The 19,160-nt window shown below is 40.9% G+C and overlaps 1 protein-coding gene across 1 annotated transcript in view; it reads right to left on the minus strand.

Moving 5' to 3' along the window:
• The window catches only part of LOC124131896 (exocyst complex component 5-like), a 33,647-nt gene extending 19,716 nt beyond the window's left edge, over positions 1 to 13,931 (minus strand). The window contains exons 1-10 of the mRNA XM_046495415.2: positions 13,815 to 13,931; positions 11,008 to 11,253; positions 9,354 to 9,551; positions 8,103 to 8,167; positions 7,050 to 7,078; positions 3,902 to 4,011; positions 3,212 to 3,256; positions 2,241 to 2,381; positions 1,284 to 1,360; positions 616 to 726 (exon numbers count right to left, since the gene is read on the minus strand). Of these exons, the coding sequence (XP_046351371.1) occupies positions 616 to 726; positions 1,284 to 1,360; positions 2,241 to 2,381; positions 3,212 to 3,256; positions 3,902 to 4,011; positions 7,050 to 7,078; positions 8,103 to 8,167; positions 9,354 to 9,551; positions 11,008 to 11,253; positions 13,815 to 13,838 (1,046 nt within the window). The 5' untranslated portion in view covers positions 13,839 to 13,931. The remainder of the gene's footprint in view (positions 1 to 615; positions 727 to 1,283; positions 1,361 to 2,240; positions 2,382 to 3,211; positions 3,257 to 3,901; positions 4,012 to 7,049; positions 7,079 to 8,102; positions 8,168 to 9,353; positions 9,552 to 11,007; positions 11,254 to 13,814) is intronic.
• Between the last annotated feature and the right edge of the window lie 5,229 nt (positions 13,932 to 19,160).

The raw sequence follows: 19,160 nt of genomic DNA on the forward strand, positions 1-19,160 counted from the left end.
TTAGACAATCATAACTCCCATACATTAACATAGACATGACAGTCGTAGCGCTAAGATGATCAAACCTACCATACTTTAGGACAGACTAATGATAGTCGTAGCGCTAAGACAATCGGAACTCCCATACATTAACATAGACATAAGAGTCGTAGCGCTAAGACGATCAAACCTACCATACTTTAGGACAAACTTACAATAGTCGTAGCACTAAGACAATCATAACTCCCATACTTTAGCATAGACTTACAGCAGTAGTAATGCTAAGATGATAGTAACTCATGCAATAGTAACTATTTAAACATAGATTAATGAGTGAGTGACGAGTAACAAATTTTGTTTTATGACCACTTTGAACAGTATTCCAATCATATCACGGCGTGTCAACTTAATGTGAGAGGAAAGCCTGAAGTGATGCAGGTCTTAGACGGTTACCACTATGGTGAAACACGTATGTACAGTGCTGACAAACTTAGAAACATAATCGGGGCGAACCAGGATTCGAACCCCAGACTGTAGGGATGCACTCTGCACAGTGAATTGAGGCACCTTAGAATGGCTGAGGCACCTGTGCCCCCCTTAGAGATGTGACAGCTGTATGACTATGAACACACTTACTCTATGTAGGCTGTGAGGTGCTGTTGGAAGATTCCCTTAAGCAGCTTGGTGAGGAAGGAGCTGTCGTTGCCCAGCTTGAAGACGGACAGCTCAGTCGTCAGCTCCTTTGTCCTGCAACAGATGGGACAATGTCAGATGCCCACGATTCTCGAACAAGACAGACAGACACACAGACAGACAGACACACAGACAGACAGACAGACAGACAGAGCATATTTCAAGCATGTATGAACCAAGCAAAAGATGTGGTGCTGTGAACATACCTAATACAATGTCCATGCCTCAAAATTAGAAATAGGGGGCTCTTATTAGAATATTATTTCGGTTAAAAGATAAATTTCATGGTTTATGCTGACATTCTGAAATGTTCATGCACAACAGATATATTTTCAAAATTTAAGTGCCCATAATTAAGGTTGCATATAACACACGAGTGCGTATCATACGTAAATAAATAAGTCTTGTGAACATTGATCAATCCGAAGGGGTGCTAATTGGGATTGTTCACTAGCCAATATATTAGCAAATATCACCGTTGGCACTTATTAGAAAGGGGCACTTATTACGTCGAATATGGTAATTAAAGATAGAGAAACTAACTAACATTCCTTAACGCCAAGTTTCTGTACCTCACACATCGGAGAGCACCAGGAAGTGTAAAGACTTACCGGACAAACAGATCGTTGAGATTCTTGAGGTACTGTTCTTGGTCTGATCGGTCTCCCAACCTCTTGGATATGTGAATCTGCAGGAAACACCAAGTGTGTCAGTATATCCCCGAATCCCCTTCATTTACAACACCAAGAACCTGTGTAGCACTTCAAATATCTGTTAGATATCCACTTAAATTACCAACAGGAGTAGAATTATCCTCTTAAATTACCACCTGGGGTAGAATTATCCTCTTAAATTACCAACAGGGGTAGAATTATCCTCTTAAATTACCACCTGGGGTAGAATTATCCTCTTAAATTACCAACAGGGGTAGAATTATCCTCTTAAATTACCACCTGGGGTAGAATTTTCCTCTTAAATTACCAACAGGGATAGAATTATTCTCTTAAAATTAACAACAGGGGTAGAATTATCCTCATAATTTACCAACAGGGGTAGAATTATCCTCTTAAATTACCACCTGGGGTAGAATTATCCTCTTAAATTACCAACAGAGGTAGAATTATCCTCTAAAATTACCAACAGGGATAGAATTATTCTCTTAAAATTAACAACAGGGGTAGAATTATCCTCATAATTTACCAACAGGGGTAGATTTATCCTCTTAAATTACCACCTGGGGTAGAATTATCCTCTTAAATTACCAACAGAGGTAGAATTATCCTCTTAAATTACCAACAGGGGTAGAATTATCCTCTTAAATTACCAACAGGGGTAGAGTTATCCTCTTAAATTACCACCTGAGGTAGAATTATCCTCTTAAATTACCACCTGGGGTAGAATTATCCTCTTAAATTACCAACAGGGGTAGAATTATCCTCTTAAATTACTAACTGGGAGAGTATTATCCACTTAAATTACTAACTGATAGTATATTCCAATTAAATTACCAAAACAGGTAGTATTATCCACATAAATTTCGACAAAGACTTGAAGAAAAGCGACCCCACCTGCAGGATGCCCTGGAAGATGCTCTGCACGAACTTCCCCATGACCATCTCCGGGTTGGAGAAGACGTGGTTGATGAGTTGACTGGTCCGCTGACACAGCGGCAGGACGTCGTCGAACACGTTCTCCTTCAGGAAGGAATGCTGAAACAGTGCACCATGTTCAGTCGCGGCCTCTCATCACATCTTGACAAACAGCACACAATGGCAGACATGGTACCCAAACATGTCAAAAGGGTGGAGATTCCAGTTTGTAATTGTTAGAATTGTGAGTGAGTGAGTAAGTATGGTTTTACGCCGCTTTTAGCAATATTCCAGCAATATCAGGGTGGGGGACACTAGAAATGGGCTTCACACATTGTACCCTTGTCGGGAATCGAACCCGGGTCTTCGGCGTGACGAGCGAACGCTCTAACCACTAGGCTACCCCTGTGTTTGTAGAAGGAGGGGCTTAATGGAACGGGTTGTCATGCTTGGCGATTTGGTTGATTGCGATTTGGTTGATCATTGTCAAGAGAGATAGTTATTACAAATAGGATTGACAAAAAGTCAATCAGCTAGTAATGATATGTCCTCATACTGTCTACTATCTCGTACAGCTACCAACTGTGGCCCATCAGGTAAAGCTTTTATTATCCATGTTGTTTGTATCAGCTTCACTTTTTCCATTTTAAACAAAATCTTTTCATAAAGAACAGTAATTATGTAATGACTGAAATTTATTTGAGTCCTTGCATGATCAGTGAACATGGCTGGTTTCAAATTGTGAGTGATGTAGATACATTGCACATTGAACAAATTCAAACCAAAAGATCAAAAGAAAAGTGATATCATTAACATGATTAATCACGATAACAAAAGTCCATATTCATAATCCAGTTTTATGAAAACATATTTGATAACCATATGAATAGGTTGGTTTAGCGCACGTCCAATACGCTGGCAATGATATCAGCATGAATAGACAGACTTACCTTCTGACTCTCGGTGATAAATGTGTCGATGCAGATACCGTAGGACTGTAAAACAACAAACACATCTCTTCAAATAAAGCAAATACGGTAAGTGAAACATTTCATCAAATGCATCACACACAAAAGAGACAAAGGAATGATAAACAGATGATTTTCAAGTTTCATACTAACAAACTCCACATGCAAACCCTGTTATCTTAAGCATAAGAAAGTGTGTTCCTGGTGTTGGTATGCTGTCAAAAATGGGCGTCTGCTTCAAACCATGATGCGTTAAACATGTTCAAGCCATGTGGTTCAGGGAGAGAGTTGCTTAATTAACACCTGAGGTGTATTGGGTATGACGTCACATTCAAGATTATAGCGATGTGTATGAGTAAAGCGTCTGCTTCACTGAACTAGCCCACTGAGATACCATGTTTAACATGAATACCCCACTCACACACAGTATACTGCCTCCAAGCTGACCAGTCCTTTTTTTAGCCCCCTAATGCAGAGCGCCAGGCAGGGAAACAAAAAGTACCATCTTTTAACATATTTTGGTATGAGGCGGCAATGGATCTAACCTATGTTCCCTGAGCAGACGCTCTATCCACAATACAATGGAGATGTTCATTACTCAACAACATCAAACGTGTAACATCCCACTCAGGCCCCTAAACTGATACACAGTGGTAACGAAGGCAGACGAACCTTAAAGTTCTGCAGGACGCTGGCTATTCTCTTCATCTTGCGCTGGTCGCCATCCCGGTGGGCCAGCTTAAACTCCCCGATCAACTCCTTCTCCACCGAGTCGTACTTGTCTGGAACACACAACCAGCAGAGATAACGACTGTCATAACATGGAGCACACATCACAAACAGGGGGACTCTAACTCCCCGATCAACTCCTTCTCCACCGAGTCGTACTTGTCTGGAACACACGACCAGCAAGAAATAACAACTGTCATAACATGGAGGACACATCACAAACATGGGGACTCTAACTCCCCGATCAACTCCTTCTCCACCGAGTCGTACTTGTCTGGAACACACGACCAGCAAGAAATAACAACTGTCATAACATGGAGGACACATCACAAACATGGGGACTCTAACTCCCCGATCAACTCCTTCTCCACCGAGTCGTACTTGTCTGGAACACACGACCAGCAAGAAATAACAACTGTCATAACATGGAGGACACATCACAAACATGGGGACTCTAACTCCCCGATCAACTCCTTCTCCACCGAGTCGTACTTGTCTGGAACACACGACCAGCAAGAAATAACAACTGTCATAACATGGAGGACACATCACAAACATGGGGACTCTAACTCCCCGATCAACTCCTTCTCCACCGAGTCGTACTTGTCTGGAACACACGACCAGCAAGAAATAACAACTGTCATAACATGGAGGACACATCACAAACATGGGGACTCTAACTCCCCGATCAACTCCTTCTCCACCGAGTCGTACTTGTCTGGAACACACGACCAGCAAGAAATAACGACTGTCATAACATGGAGGACACATCACAAACATGGGGACTCTAACTCCCCGATCAACTCCTTCTCCACCGAGTCGTACTTGTCTGGAACACACGACCAGCAAGAAATAACGACTGTCATAACATGGAGGACACATCACAAACATGGGGACTCTAACTCCCCGATCAACTCCTTCTCCACCGAGTCGTACTTGTCTGGAACACACGACCAGCAAGAAATAACAACTGTCATAACATGGAGGACACATCACAAACATGGGGACTCTAACTCCCCGATCAACTCCTTCTCCACCGAGTCGTACTTGTCTGGAACACACGACCAGCAAGAAATAACGACTGTCATAACATGGAGGACACATCACAAACATGGGGACTCTAACTCCCCGATCAACTCCTTCTCCACCGAGTCGTACTTGTCTGGAACACACAACCAGCAAGAAATAACAACTGTCATAACATGGAGGACACATCACAAACATGGGGACTCTAACTCCCCGATCAACTCCTTCTCCACCGAGTCGTACTTGTCTGGAACACACAACCAGCAAGAAATAACAACTGTCATAACATGGAGGACACATCACAAACATGGGGACTCTAACTCCCCGATCAACTCCTTCTCCACCGAGTCGTACTTGTCTGGAACACACAACCAGCAAGAAATAACAACTGTCATAACATGGAGGACACATCACAAACATGGGGACTCTAACTCCCCGATCAACTCCTTCTCCACCGAGTCGTACTTGTCTGGAACACACAACCAGCAAGAAATAACAACTGTCATAACATGGAGGACACATCACAAACATGGGGACTCTAACTCCCCGATCAACTCCTTCTCCACCGAGTCGTACTTGTCTGGAACACACAACCAGCAAGAAATAACAACTGTCATAACATGGAGGACACATCACAAACATGGGGACTCTAACTCCCCGATCAACTCCTTCTCCACCGAGTCGTACTTGTCTGGAACACACAACCAGCAAGAAATAACAACTGTCATAACATGGAGGACACATCACAAACATGGGGACTCTAACTCCCCGATCAACTCCTTCTCCACCGAGTCGTACTTGTCTGGAACACACAACCAGCAAGAAATAACAACTGTCATAACATGGAGGACACATCACAAACATGGGGACTCTAACTCCCCGATCAACTCCTTCTCCACCGAGTCGTACTTGTCTGGAACACACAACCAGCAAGAAATAACAACTGTCATAACATGGAGGACACATCACAAACATGGGGACTCTAACTCCCCGATCAACTCCTTCTCCACCGAGTCGTACTTGTCTGGAACACACAACCAGCAAGAAATAACAACTGTCATAACATGGAGGACACATCACAAACATGGGGACTCTAACTCCCCGATCAACTCCTTCTCCACCGAGTCGTACTTGTCTGGAACACACAACCAGCAAGAAATAACAACTGTCATAACATGGAGGACACATCACAAACATGGGGACTCTAACTCCCCGATCAACTCCTTCTCCACCGAGTCGTACTTGTCTGGAACACACGACCAGCAAGAAATAACAACTGTCATAACATGGAGGACACATCACAAACATGGGGACTCTAACTCCCCGATCAACTCCTTCTCCACCGAGTCGTACTTGTCTGGAACACACGACCAGCAAGAAATAACAACTGTCATAACATGGAGGACACATCACAAACATGGGGACTCTAACTCCCCGATCAACTCCTTCTCCACCGAGTCGTACTTGTCTGGAACACACAACCAGCAAGAAATAACAACTGTCATAACATGGAGGACACATCACAAACATGGGGACTCTAACTCCCCGATCAACTCCTTCTCCACCGAGTCGTACTTGTCTGGAACACACAACCAGCAAGAAATAACAACTGTCATAACATGGAGGACACATCACAAACAGGGGGACTCTAACTCCCCGATCAACTCCTTCTCCACCGAGTCGTACTTGTCTGGAACACACGACCAGCAAGAAATAACAACTGTCATAACATGGAGGACACATCACAAACAGGGGGACTCTATATGATAGATGCAGCGTAGACACAGTCTAAGACTGAATTATGTGAATAAGTGTAAATATCTCATTTCCTACATGAAACATGCATCTACTCACTATATCATATTATCAGTGACAAATACATTTTTCAATTTACTTTGAGCACGTTGAGTCAATGTTAGAATATAAGTGAAAGATCATGTTGTATCATCAAATCTGGAGTCATAATATTAAACAAATGTTAAATTACACATTGAAATTTTCATTTGCAATGAATATCATTCTGAAGGTGGGATTTTCAGATTGGGTTAAAGTCACTTTATAGTACCTGCAATCCTCTGTCTTGCCTTGTCAAACCTGAAAAAGAAATATGGTATATACACTTAACAGTTATGAATTATCCACCAGTTAGTAACTAAACATCAGTATTATGAACAAGTTGCTCCGTGCTTATACGTGTAAATCCAATATACTTGGTATCATGATCCTATAAATATGCACATCAGGTCACCAAGCAGGAAGTACTTTTAATATCAAGACATCGGTTTAATGTCTGCCTACTCAGTAGTCTAGTTACAAACATTACCAATAAGCTTAGATAGGGCTTTTCTGATGTGTGGCCGATTATGTACACAAACATGGCTGCAAATCATCTGGAACTATATGATAAAAGAAACAGTTGACTGATCATCTTCCCGAGGCAAGGGAGTTAGCTGAACTCGACATCTGGTTCATATATAACATGGGAACAACCGTGCTGAATTCTTTCGATTGCAGGATTTGCAGAGCATGTGTGCTGTCGACTGAGCTTCATCACATATTTTCCCAATCTTTTCATGTTTTAAATAAACGTGCTCAAGTGATCTGATGCACTTCACGAGGTAAAACCCGGTTTATTATGAGATCGTCTTGACTGGGCGCAACCAGTTTCTTTGAAGCAACTCAAGTGATATGAGAGATGGAATCTGAGTGGTCAGTGGGGGGGACAAAGAAGGGACATGACATGTAATAGCCACTGATGGAGTTAAGATCAAGCCTAAAAATTCCAGCCTAGTTCGGCAAGGGTGGAAACTGGACTTCTGAAGTCAAATAACTCCTTTGCCTCGGGAAGATGTACTTACATAGGTGTTTCTAAAGTACCTTCATTGAGAAAATAACCTCTTAAACATTGATTATTTTAAGAAGGACATTATAGAATAAAGAGGGTTTCTAAATCATAAATATCAAATATTAGGAATAAAGTAAATGCATGATGATCACATAAGGCTCGCACAATATAATTTGTATTCCTAACATTTGATATTATGATACAGAAAACACTCAGCTGATAATCTCCCTATACTATTTATATTGGCGTGTGCCGGCAGTGCCGAGGACTCACTTGCCCCCGGGGAGCTCCAGGGCGATCATGTGGAGCTTCTGGATGACATCCGCCGTCAGCTGGAGCTACAACACACCACAGGAGATGGATGATGTCACAGTCGACAATTACATTCAAGGTCATCAAAATACTCAACAACAAAAAAGAAAAAAGTACCCGCCTTTAATTATAAACGTAAAAGGAATGAGTATGGTTTTACCTATTTTTAGCAATATTCCAGCAATACTCCAACAGGGGACACCAGTAATGGGCTTCACACAATGTAGCCAAGTGCAGAATTGAACCCTGGTCTTCGCTGTGATGAGCGAATGCTTTAACCACTAGGCTACCCCACGGACCAGGAACTTAAAGCATTTCCAGTCGCATGACATTGGTCTGGGAAAACATGACCCCAAACTTTGAACTCCCATTCTTCCCATAAGAAAAGTGAATGGAGTTCCAGTCTTGTAACATCCTTTCTGGTTTGTGGAAGTCGCACAGTTCGAGTTACACAAAAGCGTATGCTGAGTCATCATGCTACAAATGGGCACATGGAAGCAGGATCTAGATAGACAGACCATTGCTGGACTAACAGACTAGTGATGGGTAATGACCTGTCTTTATTCAATGCATTTCAATATGTACCACAGTCTTTTGCATGTGTTCTTTCATCTGCAATTTGATTTTCTGATCATTTTTTTCTTTTTTAAGTCCGAAATGTCTGATTTTGTTTGGACGTTTTCATACTCGTCCGCCATTTTTTGTTGGATGTTGCTATGGTATAATGGTAACAACTCATGTGTATCAGATACATTATATACAGGAAGCTGGTCGCTTCACCAAACATGGAAACAGTTGCAAATTTTTTAATTTAAAAATTTCAATTCAAAATCACTTATGCAAACTTAGCCAACAAGCTGAAAATCTGCATGTTTTTAATAAATGCAATATACCAGTATTTTCCAAATGTATTGTGATACAGATTCTTCAATAGTTCAAATCATGGAATACCAGTAAACATGGTAAGCCGGTATTACCACACACCTCTAAAATAGACACCATAAACATGTGGTTCAAACAAACATCTCAAAACTGTAGTTTCTAGATTTATCAGCACCCACATGACAAATGTGATCAAATGTGTGAAACAAAAAAAAAAATACTCAAGAAATAAACAGCAACATGTTATTTGTGTTTATCACTGCATTTCAGTTTTTCTGACAACTGTGAGTTTATTTTGGAAACACCAATGCTAGGAGGTAGTTAGCTCACCTGGAAAGGGTCTGTCAAGACAGGAGACTTGAGTGCCTCATCTGCCAGGAACTCAGACAGGTAGTTCATCAAGCGCTGAGCCTCGACAGCTCTGGCCCGGGGGGTGTTGACCCCCTCCAGCTGGTCCCCCAGGTGAACGACCTTCGTAGCCACATAGTTGATACGCTCATCCAACTTCTGGAAATGGGTGTACAAGGCCTGCAAAAGAAAAACGATCATAACAAACAGAAAAATTACCATTATTTTTATGAAAAGCATCCTTGAAAGTAGATATTGATATCTTGATATCATCATTAAGGCTGATAACTTCAAACAAGGTGCCAACCCTGTTGATTTTTTAATACTCTTTATTGAATACATCACCACAATCAGATGCTCATACCACTGGTCTAAACGTTTTGCTAAACATGTCAATCTTATCAAAATCAGATCTTTGTTTAGCGGTAGCGGGAGGACATCCCATTAGGGGTCACGTCAGAACGACCTTTTATCCGACCAATCAGAGCGTCGCTTACCAGATCAAGAAAGTGACAGTCGGAATGTGATTTCTTATCATGAAGCCTCGAAAACGTTAAAACAGGGTATTGCGAACGATAGTTACGGGCTTAACGACTGAATCTATACAATCTAGACCATATATTAGCCATTCTAGAACGTTCTTTTGTTCAGGTTTCAAATTTTTAAGAGAGAATTTGTCAAAATATGTTTCGAAGCGTAGTCGCCAATTAGAAATTAGTGCCATAAAGCACGAGAAGGCTGCCTTCTGATTGGCTAATGTCGACTTCTTGTCAGTAATTCCATTGGTCAGTCAGAGTTTGCGAAAGGTCGGTCTGACGTGACCCGTAATGAGATGTCCTCAGATCTTTGTTCAGCGGCAGCGAGAACTAAGATCTGATTTTAATGAGATTGCCAAACATGTATACATTCAAATACAAAACCATGTTGACATCATTGATCTTTAATCAATCAGTGAAATTTAATGAAGCAGAGCATGAACACTACAAGGACTCAATTTATAGAACTTGATTTAACTTGCACCAGGTGCATGTTGACATGAACACGTAGCTGCACCAGACAAAACCATGTTGCACCCGGGTCCCATAAATTTATCAAACTTGAAACATAGGCCTATCTGCTGCCAGTGTCACATAAATTAATGACACATTGCTTTAAAATGTAATAGGAACATGTGCACACAATCTTACAGTACCAACAGTATGATAACGTCAAGATTAAGAAAGCACGACAAATTACACGTAACACAGGTATTAGTGGTGTAGAATGATAAACAAACCTAAGAGATATTCACTGTGTTAAAATATCAATTTTGCGAGGACAAGTAAGGGTTAGACAGAGACAAATTTGATTTTTTTTACATGCACTTGGCGCATGTACAAGTAGACATAAATATTAGGTTGAATTTCTCGTCAATAGGTTGCACTTGTGCATGTTTTATATAGCTCAATCGAGCCCTGACTATTCTGTAATTATGGTAATTAGTGCTATACTTCATACCCTAACTAAACAAGATGTAAATGTATCCTTTACCCCTCTGCTACTTTCAAAAGATTGTAAAGGGCTGAAAATAGTAACCATGGTAACGGAATAACTTGAATTACTTTTGTTAGATTTATCATGTCTATAATACACTCACCTGATTCTTTTTCTGTAGTTCTGAAACCCGCTGCCAGTGTCTCTTCTCCTCATCTTTGCAATTATTTTCCAGTTTTTCTATCTTCCTGGCAATCATCACATTCTTCTCCTTCAGGTCGCGGATGACCTTCTCGAAGGTGCTGTGAAGTAGCATGGGGTCGAAGTCCTCCGGACTGGTGTGCCGGGCTCGGCTCCCCATCGTCTTCCATGCCAACCGTTCAACAAATTCATGAACACTGAACGGCTCCTGCACAAAAATCACACATCACAGTAATATCTATGTTGTTACTAGATTCTAGGTTTGCTTACAACAAAAATAAGGGGCATATTCTGTTCCATTTGGAATTCAACTTTAATTATTTGCATTACAGAAGTAGATGGGTTTGGCATGTGGTCCTGTGCACAGGTCATAATCAGGCGAGGTTAAGCAATGCTCATCACAGTGCCTGCAGCAGTTAGGTGGATCAAAGACGTATATACATCTTTGGGTGGATTGATGACTGAGGACAAGAGTTTCTATGGCATCACTCCTGCCCTGCACTGATACACAGGTTACATGACAGTATACAGGTGGTGTCTCTTCATGCAAGTGACCTCGCCACTCTTCATCCAGGTGTGAAAGGGTACTACTACTACATGTACTAGCTGCTTGGTATTAGGAAACTATTGTGTATATACATCAAGTACATATTTATAGATATTTGCCATCTGAATAAACTACAAACAAAAGAGTTAGAAATGGTATTAAACTATTAGGCTGTCATATGATATTGTGGGACGTGATATTACAAATGGTTTAGTATAGTTATATGTATATGAAATGATATGATGTGACATGACATGATGTGATATGATATGATATGATAAGTGTTGTGGTGTGATATGATACATGAGGGGATATGATGCAATATGTTATGTGTATTATAGAAATTGTGTAAATACTGTTTTTTAGTGTACATATTATATGGCTTGCGGTCTTCCAGTGTTGAATAAATATTAACTGATTGATATGATATAAATTGGCATGGAATGACATGGCATTATATGGTATGATATGATAAGATATGATGGGACAAGCTATAAAATTGCTAATGTGTTGTGTGATATGACATGTTGAAATGTGATATAATATAGGTGTGATATATGGTACGATGGTATGTTATGATATGATAATGGTATATGAAATAATACTATATAGTATGATCTTATTATAATGATATGATATGATGTTATAGAATATGTTGTATGATATAACAAGTTGTGATATGTTAAAATAGAAATTATGAAATTACAGGGTATGGTATTGTACTGTATGTGTGAAATTATGTGACTGTGTTGAGATGCGATGTGGAATGACGTGAGGTGATTTGGTGAGATATGTACATAAATTTTATAAAATTGTATATTCTTCAAATTGTACTATAGGCCTATGGCCTCTTCAGTACGTGAAATAAAGATAAAGATACATGTACTAGCTGCTTGGATGAAAAGCTAATGTGAATGAAAAACTTTCAAGCATGGAAACCCTTCTCACCTTATTCCCTAGTAACACAATAACATGTCTGCTTTTAATTCAATTCTTATACCATATTCGACGTAATAAGCGCCCCGCTCTAATAAGCGCCCATGGCGATATTTGCTAATATATTGGCCAGTGAACAATCCCAATTAGCTCCCCTTACGATTGATCAATGTACACAAGACTTATTTACGCGCGTATAATACGCACTCGTGTGCTATATGCACCCTTAATTATGGGCAATTAAATTCTGGGAAAATACATCTGTCGTATATAAACATTTCAGGCTGTCAGCATAAACCACGACATTTATCTTTCAATTCTGTTTTTTTCCACCAAAATAATATTCTAATAAGAGCCCCCTATTTCTAATTTTGAGAGCGCCCTGGGTGCTTATTACGTCGAATACGGTATCTTTTATAGTGTGATATACCTGAATAATGAATCTCAGATTGTGTGATTCATAATTCAGGTGTGACCACCTATTTAAAGAGAGCATGAACTGATTTCAGGTTTAAGTTAATGTCTTTGGTATGAAATTTTATAGTGAATGAACTTTTTACACTCGCCACAGACTGTGATGGCTTGCTAATATACTGTGTATACTAGGGCTGGGACGGGTAACTCGGGTACTTGGGTCAGGTGGGTCGTGAGTAGGACCCAGGTACCCACATGACTACCCGGACCCGTGCTTAATCACATGACATACTATTTAATGACATTAACAATAAAACTCAATGGTTACACTACAAGAATAGCTAATGTTCACATTTTTTTCTCACTATGCAGGCATTCGTTCTGACTTTTATATGTTCGAGTAAGGATAAAGTGTCTATCAACTGCAGTGTGTACATGATCATATATCTAAATATTTTTTGCCAGGGCTGCGTTAAAACAGTTCCAATTCGGACATTTTGTACCCAACTCTTGAGACCTATAGCGGGTATCCGGGTAGTAAATTTGGACTCGTCCCAGTCCTTGTGTATACATAGTAGTATAGTAGACATAAACATGGCCTATAATTAACATTGCTGTCCATAAGTTAACACAGTCTGTGAAAAGACAGGAACTTTTACTTATGCGACATTGTTTTTTCGAGGAATCGTGTTGTGAATTGTATGTAATTCATTGAAGAATTAACTTTTTTTGACAGGACAAACTGTGCTGCGATACGAAGTAGAAATAAAAGTCACGAATGTTTGTATCCAATTCGTACACGTAAGATGCCGCCTAAATACTTTTAACAAATACAAAGTATCTTATTTGTCTTTGAAGGACTCCATACATACCTGATCTAACTCCTCCAAAGACATATTGAGCAGCAGGCATCAAATAATCACTTGCCAAGAAAGAGCTATTTCATATAAGACTCCATTTTGTTGAGCACTTCCGCCCTTTAAAGGGAGGTCACTCTTGTTTCCATGTGCAGCCCCGCCTCCTGTGTGTAGCTACGAAAGTAAATTGCAGACCCAAAATATAAACTCCAAATTCCTACCATTGTGAATTATGTGATTTAGTAGGAACTATCGGCCATTGTATTGCATTTTAGCATTTTTTCACAGAAACGTATCTATATTACACATATAACATCTAACAATTATATATCAGAACAATTTGCAAAGTTAGACTATATACCTCCATGAATTATATTCAAAGTACAAACCACCATTAGTAAACTAACGAATCAGTACTTGAACCATATTGAGAAGAGTCAAGTAAGGATGAGTATGACATAAACATCTAGGCTGTATGTGGTTACCAGTTAATCTTATTTTGATTAAAGGGGACATTCGCTCCACTTTGCATTTCTTCTTAATCTTTAGACGTCGTGATTATCATTTTCTACCAAGCAGTTTCAGTGTAGGTTAAGAATTAACTGCTAGACTCATATACATCGTGAAATTTGATATTGCAGGCAAAAAACTGGCTTTGAAACTGATTGTACCGCATTTGTTATACAGGGATCAGCTGAGACAACACCTGTACGTGCGTAATGGAACAGTCCAATCTACTCAAATGAGGAGAGAGACACCAAAAACATCGCAGTCTCTATGGAGGGTCATGAATAAGCTGGAAATTTATAATAAAATATAAAGTGTGTTTGCATTTTGTCATTTCAGGGAGGGTCGTGTATAATTGAACAAGGACATGGGTAGTTGAGGTGGGGGGTCACCCAGAAATAGGACAAGCGTTAAGGGAGGGTCACTAGTTTCATCAGTGCATGACAACTTGGACATCCCCACCTCATCCCCATCCTATTTTATTGAAATACGTCACGTGTTTACAAAAAAAGAAGATTTGGGGAATATGTGCAGCATCCTTGTCAGTCTATCCTGTGTTGTCTTCATAATGTGACATACCGCTTTCTATTTTAAAGGTATAAACATGCATTGATTAATGCAGGATTAATACCAGTGCGTTGTATATACATCACAAGACTTCGTTCATAAAGTTCGGTTAACAAACTGGTTCAATATCCCCACATGGCACACTCATCGTTTACATAATAAATATCAACGCTATCGCCTGACACAAGCAGTCCTATAGGGTGATTGGCTATCATACAATATTTACAGGGGGACATTGAAACATGTATTGCAGGTGGTCCAGTCGTCTAAGGCGCCGCGATTCGGTGTGCTGAGTTGCGTCCCTTGGGCACGCCAGAAACCTATGATTATGGGTTCGAATCCCGGTTCGCTCCGATTATGTTTCTAGGTTTGTCAGTATCATACCCGTGCTCGTGGGTTTTCACCGAAGTGGTAAATGTCTGAGACCTGCATCACTTTGGGCTTTCCTCCCACATTAAGCTTACACGCCGCGATATAACTGGAATACTGTTAAAAGTGGCGTTAAACCAAACTCACTCACTCACTCACTACATTACAGTGCATGATAATATATCGCGAAGCCACAATGGAAGCCACAATGGAAGCCACAATGGAAGCCACTTCATCAATAAGTGAGTCATTTGGGGTTAAAGCCAAAGAACAGTATTTCAGTTATATCACAGCGTGTCAAACCAGAGATCGTGGCGAATTTGGGATTTGAACCGTGATTAGTGGATCCTGGCAGAGGTAAGGGACGTAACTATACAGAGCGATTTGCGGCTGACTTTCCTACTTGACCACCGGAGCCTCAGTCAATCCATAAAGTTATTAAAAGACACATTCAAAACTTGTTGACATAATAATTATGAGATTAATAATAAATACAGAATAATAACCAGTGGTAATACTAATGATGATACTAATCCAACAAAAATAGCGATGATGATAATAATATTATCAACATGATGATCTAATAACTTTCATGTAGCGTTGGAATCCATACAATGTGTTTGCTCAGGGTGCTGACAGCACTTTGTCTCGCAGGGTCGGAATATATTAGATTTAAGCTGGAGTGTATGTCAAGATTGTTGTCACAGGTGTTGGGCACTTTCTTTGCTTCATCTACTCTGAGGGTTTGTTGAGTACAGTACACTTAGGTCTCGTGGGGTTTTAGGAGCAGTGTCTGAACTAGGTGAGTGAATCCCCTTTCCCATGCTTGCCGTAAGAGGCCACTATGCTTGTCGTAAGAGGCAACTATGCTTGCCGTAAGAGGCGACTATGCTTGTGGTAAGAGGCGACTATGCTTGTGGTAAGAGGCGACTATGCTTGCCGTAAGAAGCGGCTATGCTTGTCGTAGGAGGCGACTATGCTTGTGGTAAGAAGCGGCTATGCTTGTCGTAGGAGGCGGCTATGCTTGTGGTAAGAGGCGACTATGCTTGTGGAAAGAGGCGACGATGCTTGCCGTAAGAAGCGACTATGCTTGCCGTAAGAGGCGACTATGCTTGCCGTAGGAGGCGACTATGCCTGCCGTAGGAGGCGTCTATGTTTGTCGTAAGAGGCGACTATGCTTACCGTAGGAGGCGACTATGCTTGTCGTAGGAGGCGGCTATGCTTGTGGTAAGAGGCGACTATGCTTGTGAAAAGAGGCGACGATGCTTGCCGTAAGAAGCGACTATGCTTGCCGTAAGAGGCGACTATGCTTGCCGTAAGAGGCGACTATGCTTGCCGTAGGAGGCGTCTATGCTTGTCGTAAGAGGCGACTATGTTTGTCGTAAGAGGCGACTATGCTTACCGTAGGAGGCGACTATGCTTGCCGTAAGAGGCGACTATGCTTACCGTAGGAGGCGACTATCCTTGTCGTAAGAGGCGACTATGCTTACCGTAGGAGGCAACTATGCTTGTCGTAAGAGGCGTCTATCCTTGTCGTAAGAGGCGACTATGCTTACCGTAGGAGGTGTCTATGCCTGCCGTAGGAGGCGTCTATGCTTGTCGTAAGAGGCGACTAACGGGATCGGGCGATCAGGCTCGCTGATTTGGTTAATGCATGTCATTGAATCCCAATTGCATAGATCGATGCTCATGACGTCAGTCTTTGGATTGTCACGTCCACACTCGATTATTTACAGACCGCCGTCATATAGCTGAATGTTGTTGAGTGCGCCATTCAACAACAAAAACCAAACCTATAATCTAATAAGAGTACCTGCAATTCTCTGTCTTGCCTTGTCAAATCTGAAAAAGAAAAATGGTACGGCGTTAATCAGCAAAGAAATAAAGAATCCCCTAATAGATGTGTACCAAGGCAATGAACAGGCTAAGGACATATCGAAACTAGCGTTGAATAAAACCAACCCCACACCTCTCAAACTGCCAACAAACAGACCTATGTGCTTTTCTTATTTCTATTGATATGACGACGAGTTCAAGTAAGTTGGTCAGTAGAGCTATTCAATACCAACTAAACTATACAATAATAACAACACAAATATTCCTATACACAATTGGCAAAATGACAAGGATACGTTTGCATTTTGTTAAGACGGCATTGAAACGTTATACCATAGATTCCTTGACTGCACTTAAGTGTAAGTTGTCATTAATCTATTGGTCAACTGGAATAAGTGAGTGAGTGGGGCTTAACGCTGCCTTGAACAATATTCCAGTTATATCATGGCGTGTCAGCTTAATGTGGGGGGAAAGCCTGAAGTGATGCAGGTCTCAGACGTTTAACCACATTGCTGAAACCCACGAGCACGGATATGGTGCTGACAAACCTAGAAACATAATCGAGGCGAACCGAGATTCGAACCAACAATCACAGATTTTCGATGTGCCCAAGAGACGCAACTCAGCACATAGAATTGCGGCGCCTTGGGAGCATATGTAATTAAACCGATCGAAAAGAGTTAAGTGAACTCACATATATGTGTAACTAAATGACACCCCGACCCCACTCGCAACAACAACAGATTCAATTGGGCGTAAAAGGCGAAATAACGGTGCAGTTATATGAACAGATCACTGGAAATCAGTGCAATCTCATTTAAATCAGATCTTAGTTCTTAGAATACGTCAAAATATGTTTCGAAGCGTAGACGCCAGTTTGAAACTAGTGTCGTAAAGCTCGAGAAAGCTGCCTTCTGATTGGCCAATATCGATTTCTTGTCAGTCATTTCATTGGTCGGTCAAAATTCGCGAAAGGTCGTTCTGACGTGACCCGTAATGGGATGTCCTCAGATCTTTGTTTAGCGGTAGCGAAAAGTAAGATCTGATTTTAATGAGATTGGAAATCAGTGATGACACCAGGTGTTCGCGAAAGGGGGTTAATCACGTTAGTAAATATATGCTTTCGATGACTGACTACATACACGAGACAATTCATAGAGATTAACGACACAAGTATGTGAGTTATTATAACTATTAATATGATGTAAAAAATGTTATATTTGGGATAACACTTTCTTAGTGAAGTACAGATTCTCGTACCTTTCTGGGTTGTGTCCGATCCGGGATTCGAACCCACACTGCCAGATGCCACAATGCTCGTGATGTCAATCACTGGATTGTCTGGTCCAGACTCGATTATTTACAGACCGCCGTCATATAGCTGGAATACTGCTGAGTTCGGCGTTAAACAACAAACAAACAAACAGTTCCTGGTGCAATGTCTCGTATGGTGTCCAGCGCCCACTTGCACAAAGCGATCTTAGCGCTAAGATGATCTTAACTCCCATACTTTAACATAAGCTTACAATAGTCGTAGCGCTAAGATCGCTTTGTGCAAGTGGGCCCTGGTGTTTTTGACACTTCAGAGGTAATATTCCAAACCCCGGATTACTTTCTTAGATATATCGGGTTAAATTCTTAAATCGTACCCGAATGATGAAAACGATCCCATGACCTTGCTTGGAAAATTTTGAAATTGTATAGTGCAAGATCGTTGACTTAATGGGGCTAGTTAGAGATTTTACGTGCGCATCATATTGATTCCTATTTCAGTTCTGGTGCATCGCAAAGCTTTAACGCCGCTTTCTGCAGTATGACAGCCATACAACGACGTGCCAGCTTAATGCGGGAAGGTAGAGAACATTGATGTATGTCGTGCATGTTTACTACTTGGCCGATCATAATTTTGGATTCGAACCCACGACCATCGGATTATGGAAGCTTACGGATGTGCTGCCTCAGATCACTGGCCCAACTGTACTTTCCCGGGTTGGTTTTGCGGAGGAAATATGAAGCTCTTGTAAAATATATATAATCCGCATCGTGGTGAAATGAACACGTCTTGGTGCTATACCTGACATC

This window comes from Haliotis rufescens, unplaced genomic scaffold (assembly GCF_023055435.1).
Source record: "Haliotis rufescens isolate VD_foot unplaced genomic scaffold, xgHalRufe1.0.p SCAF_3, whole genome shotgun sequence".
In the NCBI taxonomy this organism is placed as follows: Eukaryota; Metazoa; Mollusca; class Gastropoda; order Lepetellida; family Haliotidae; genus Haliotis; species Haliotis rufescens.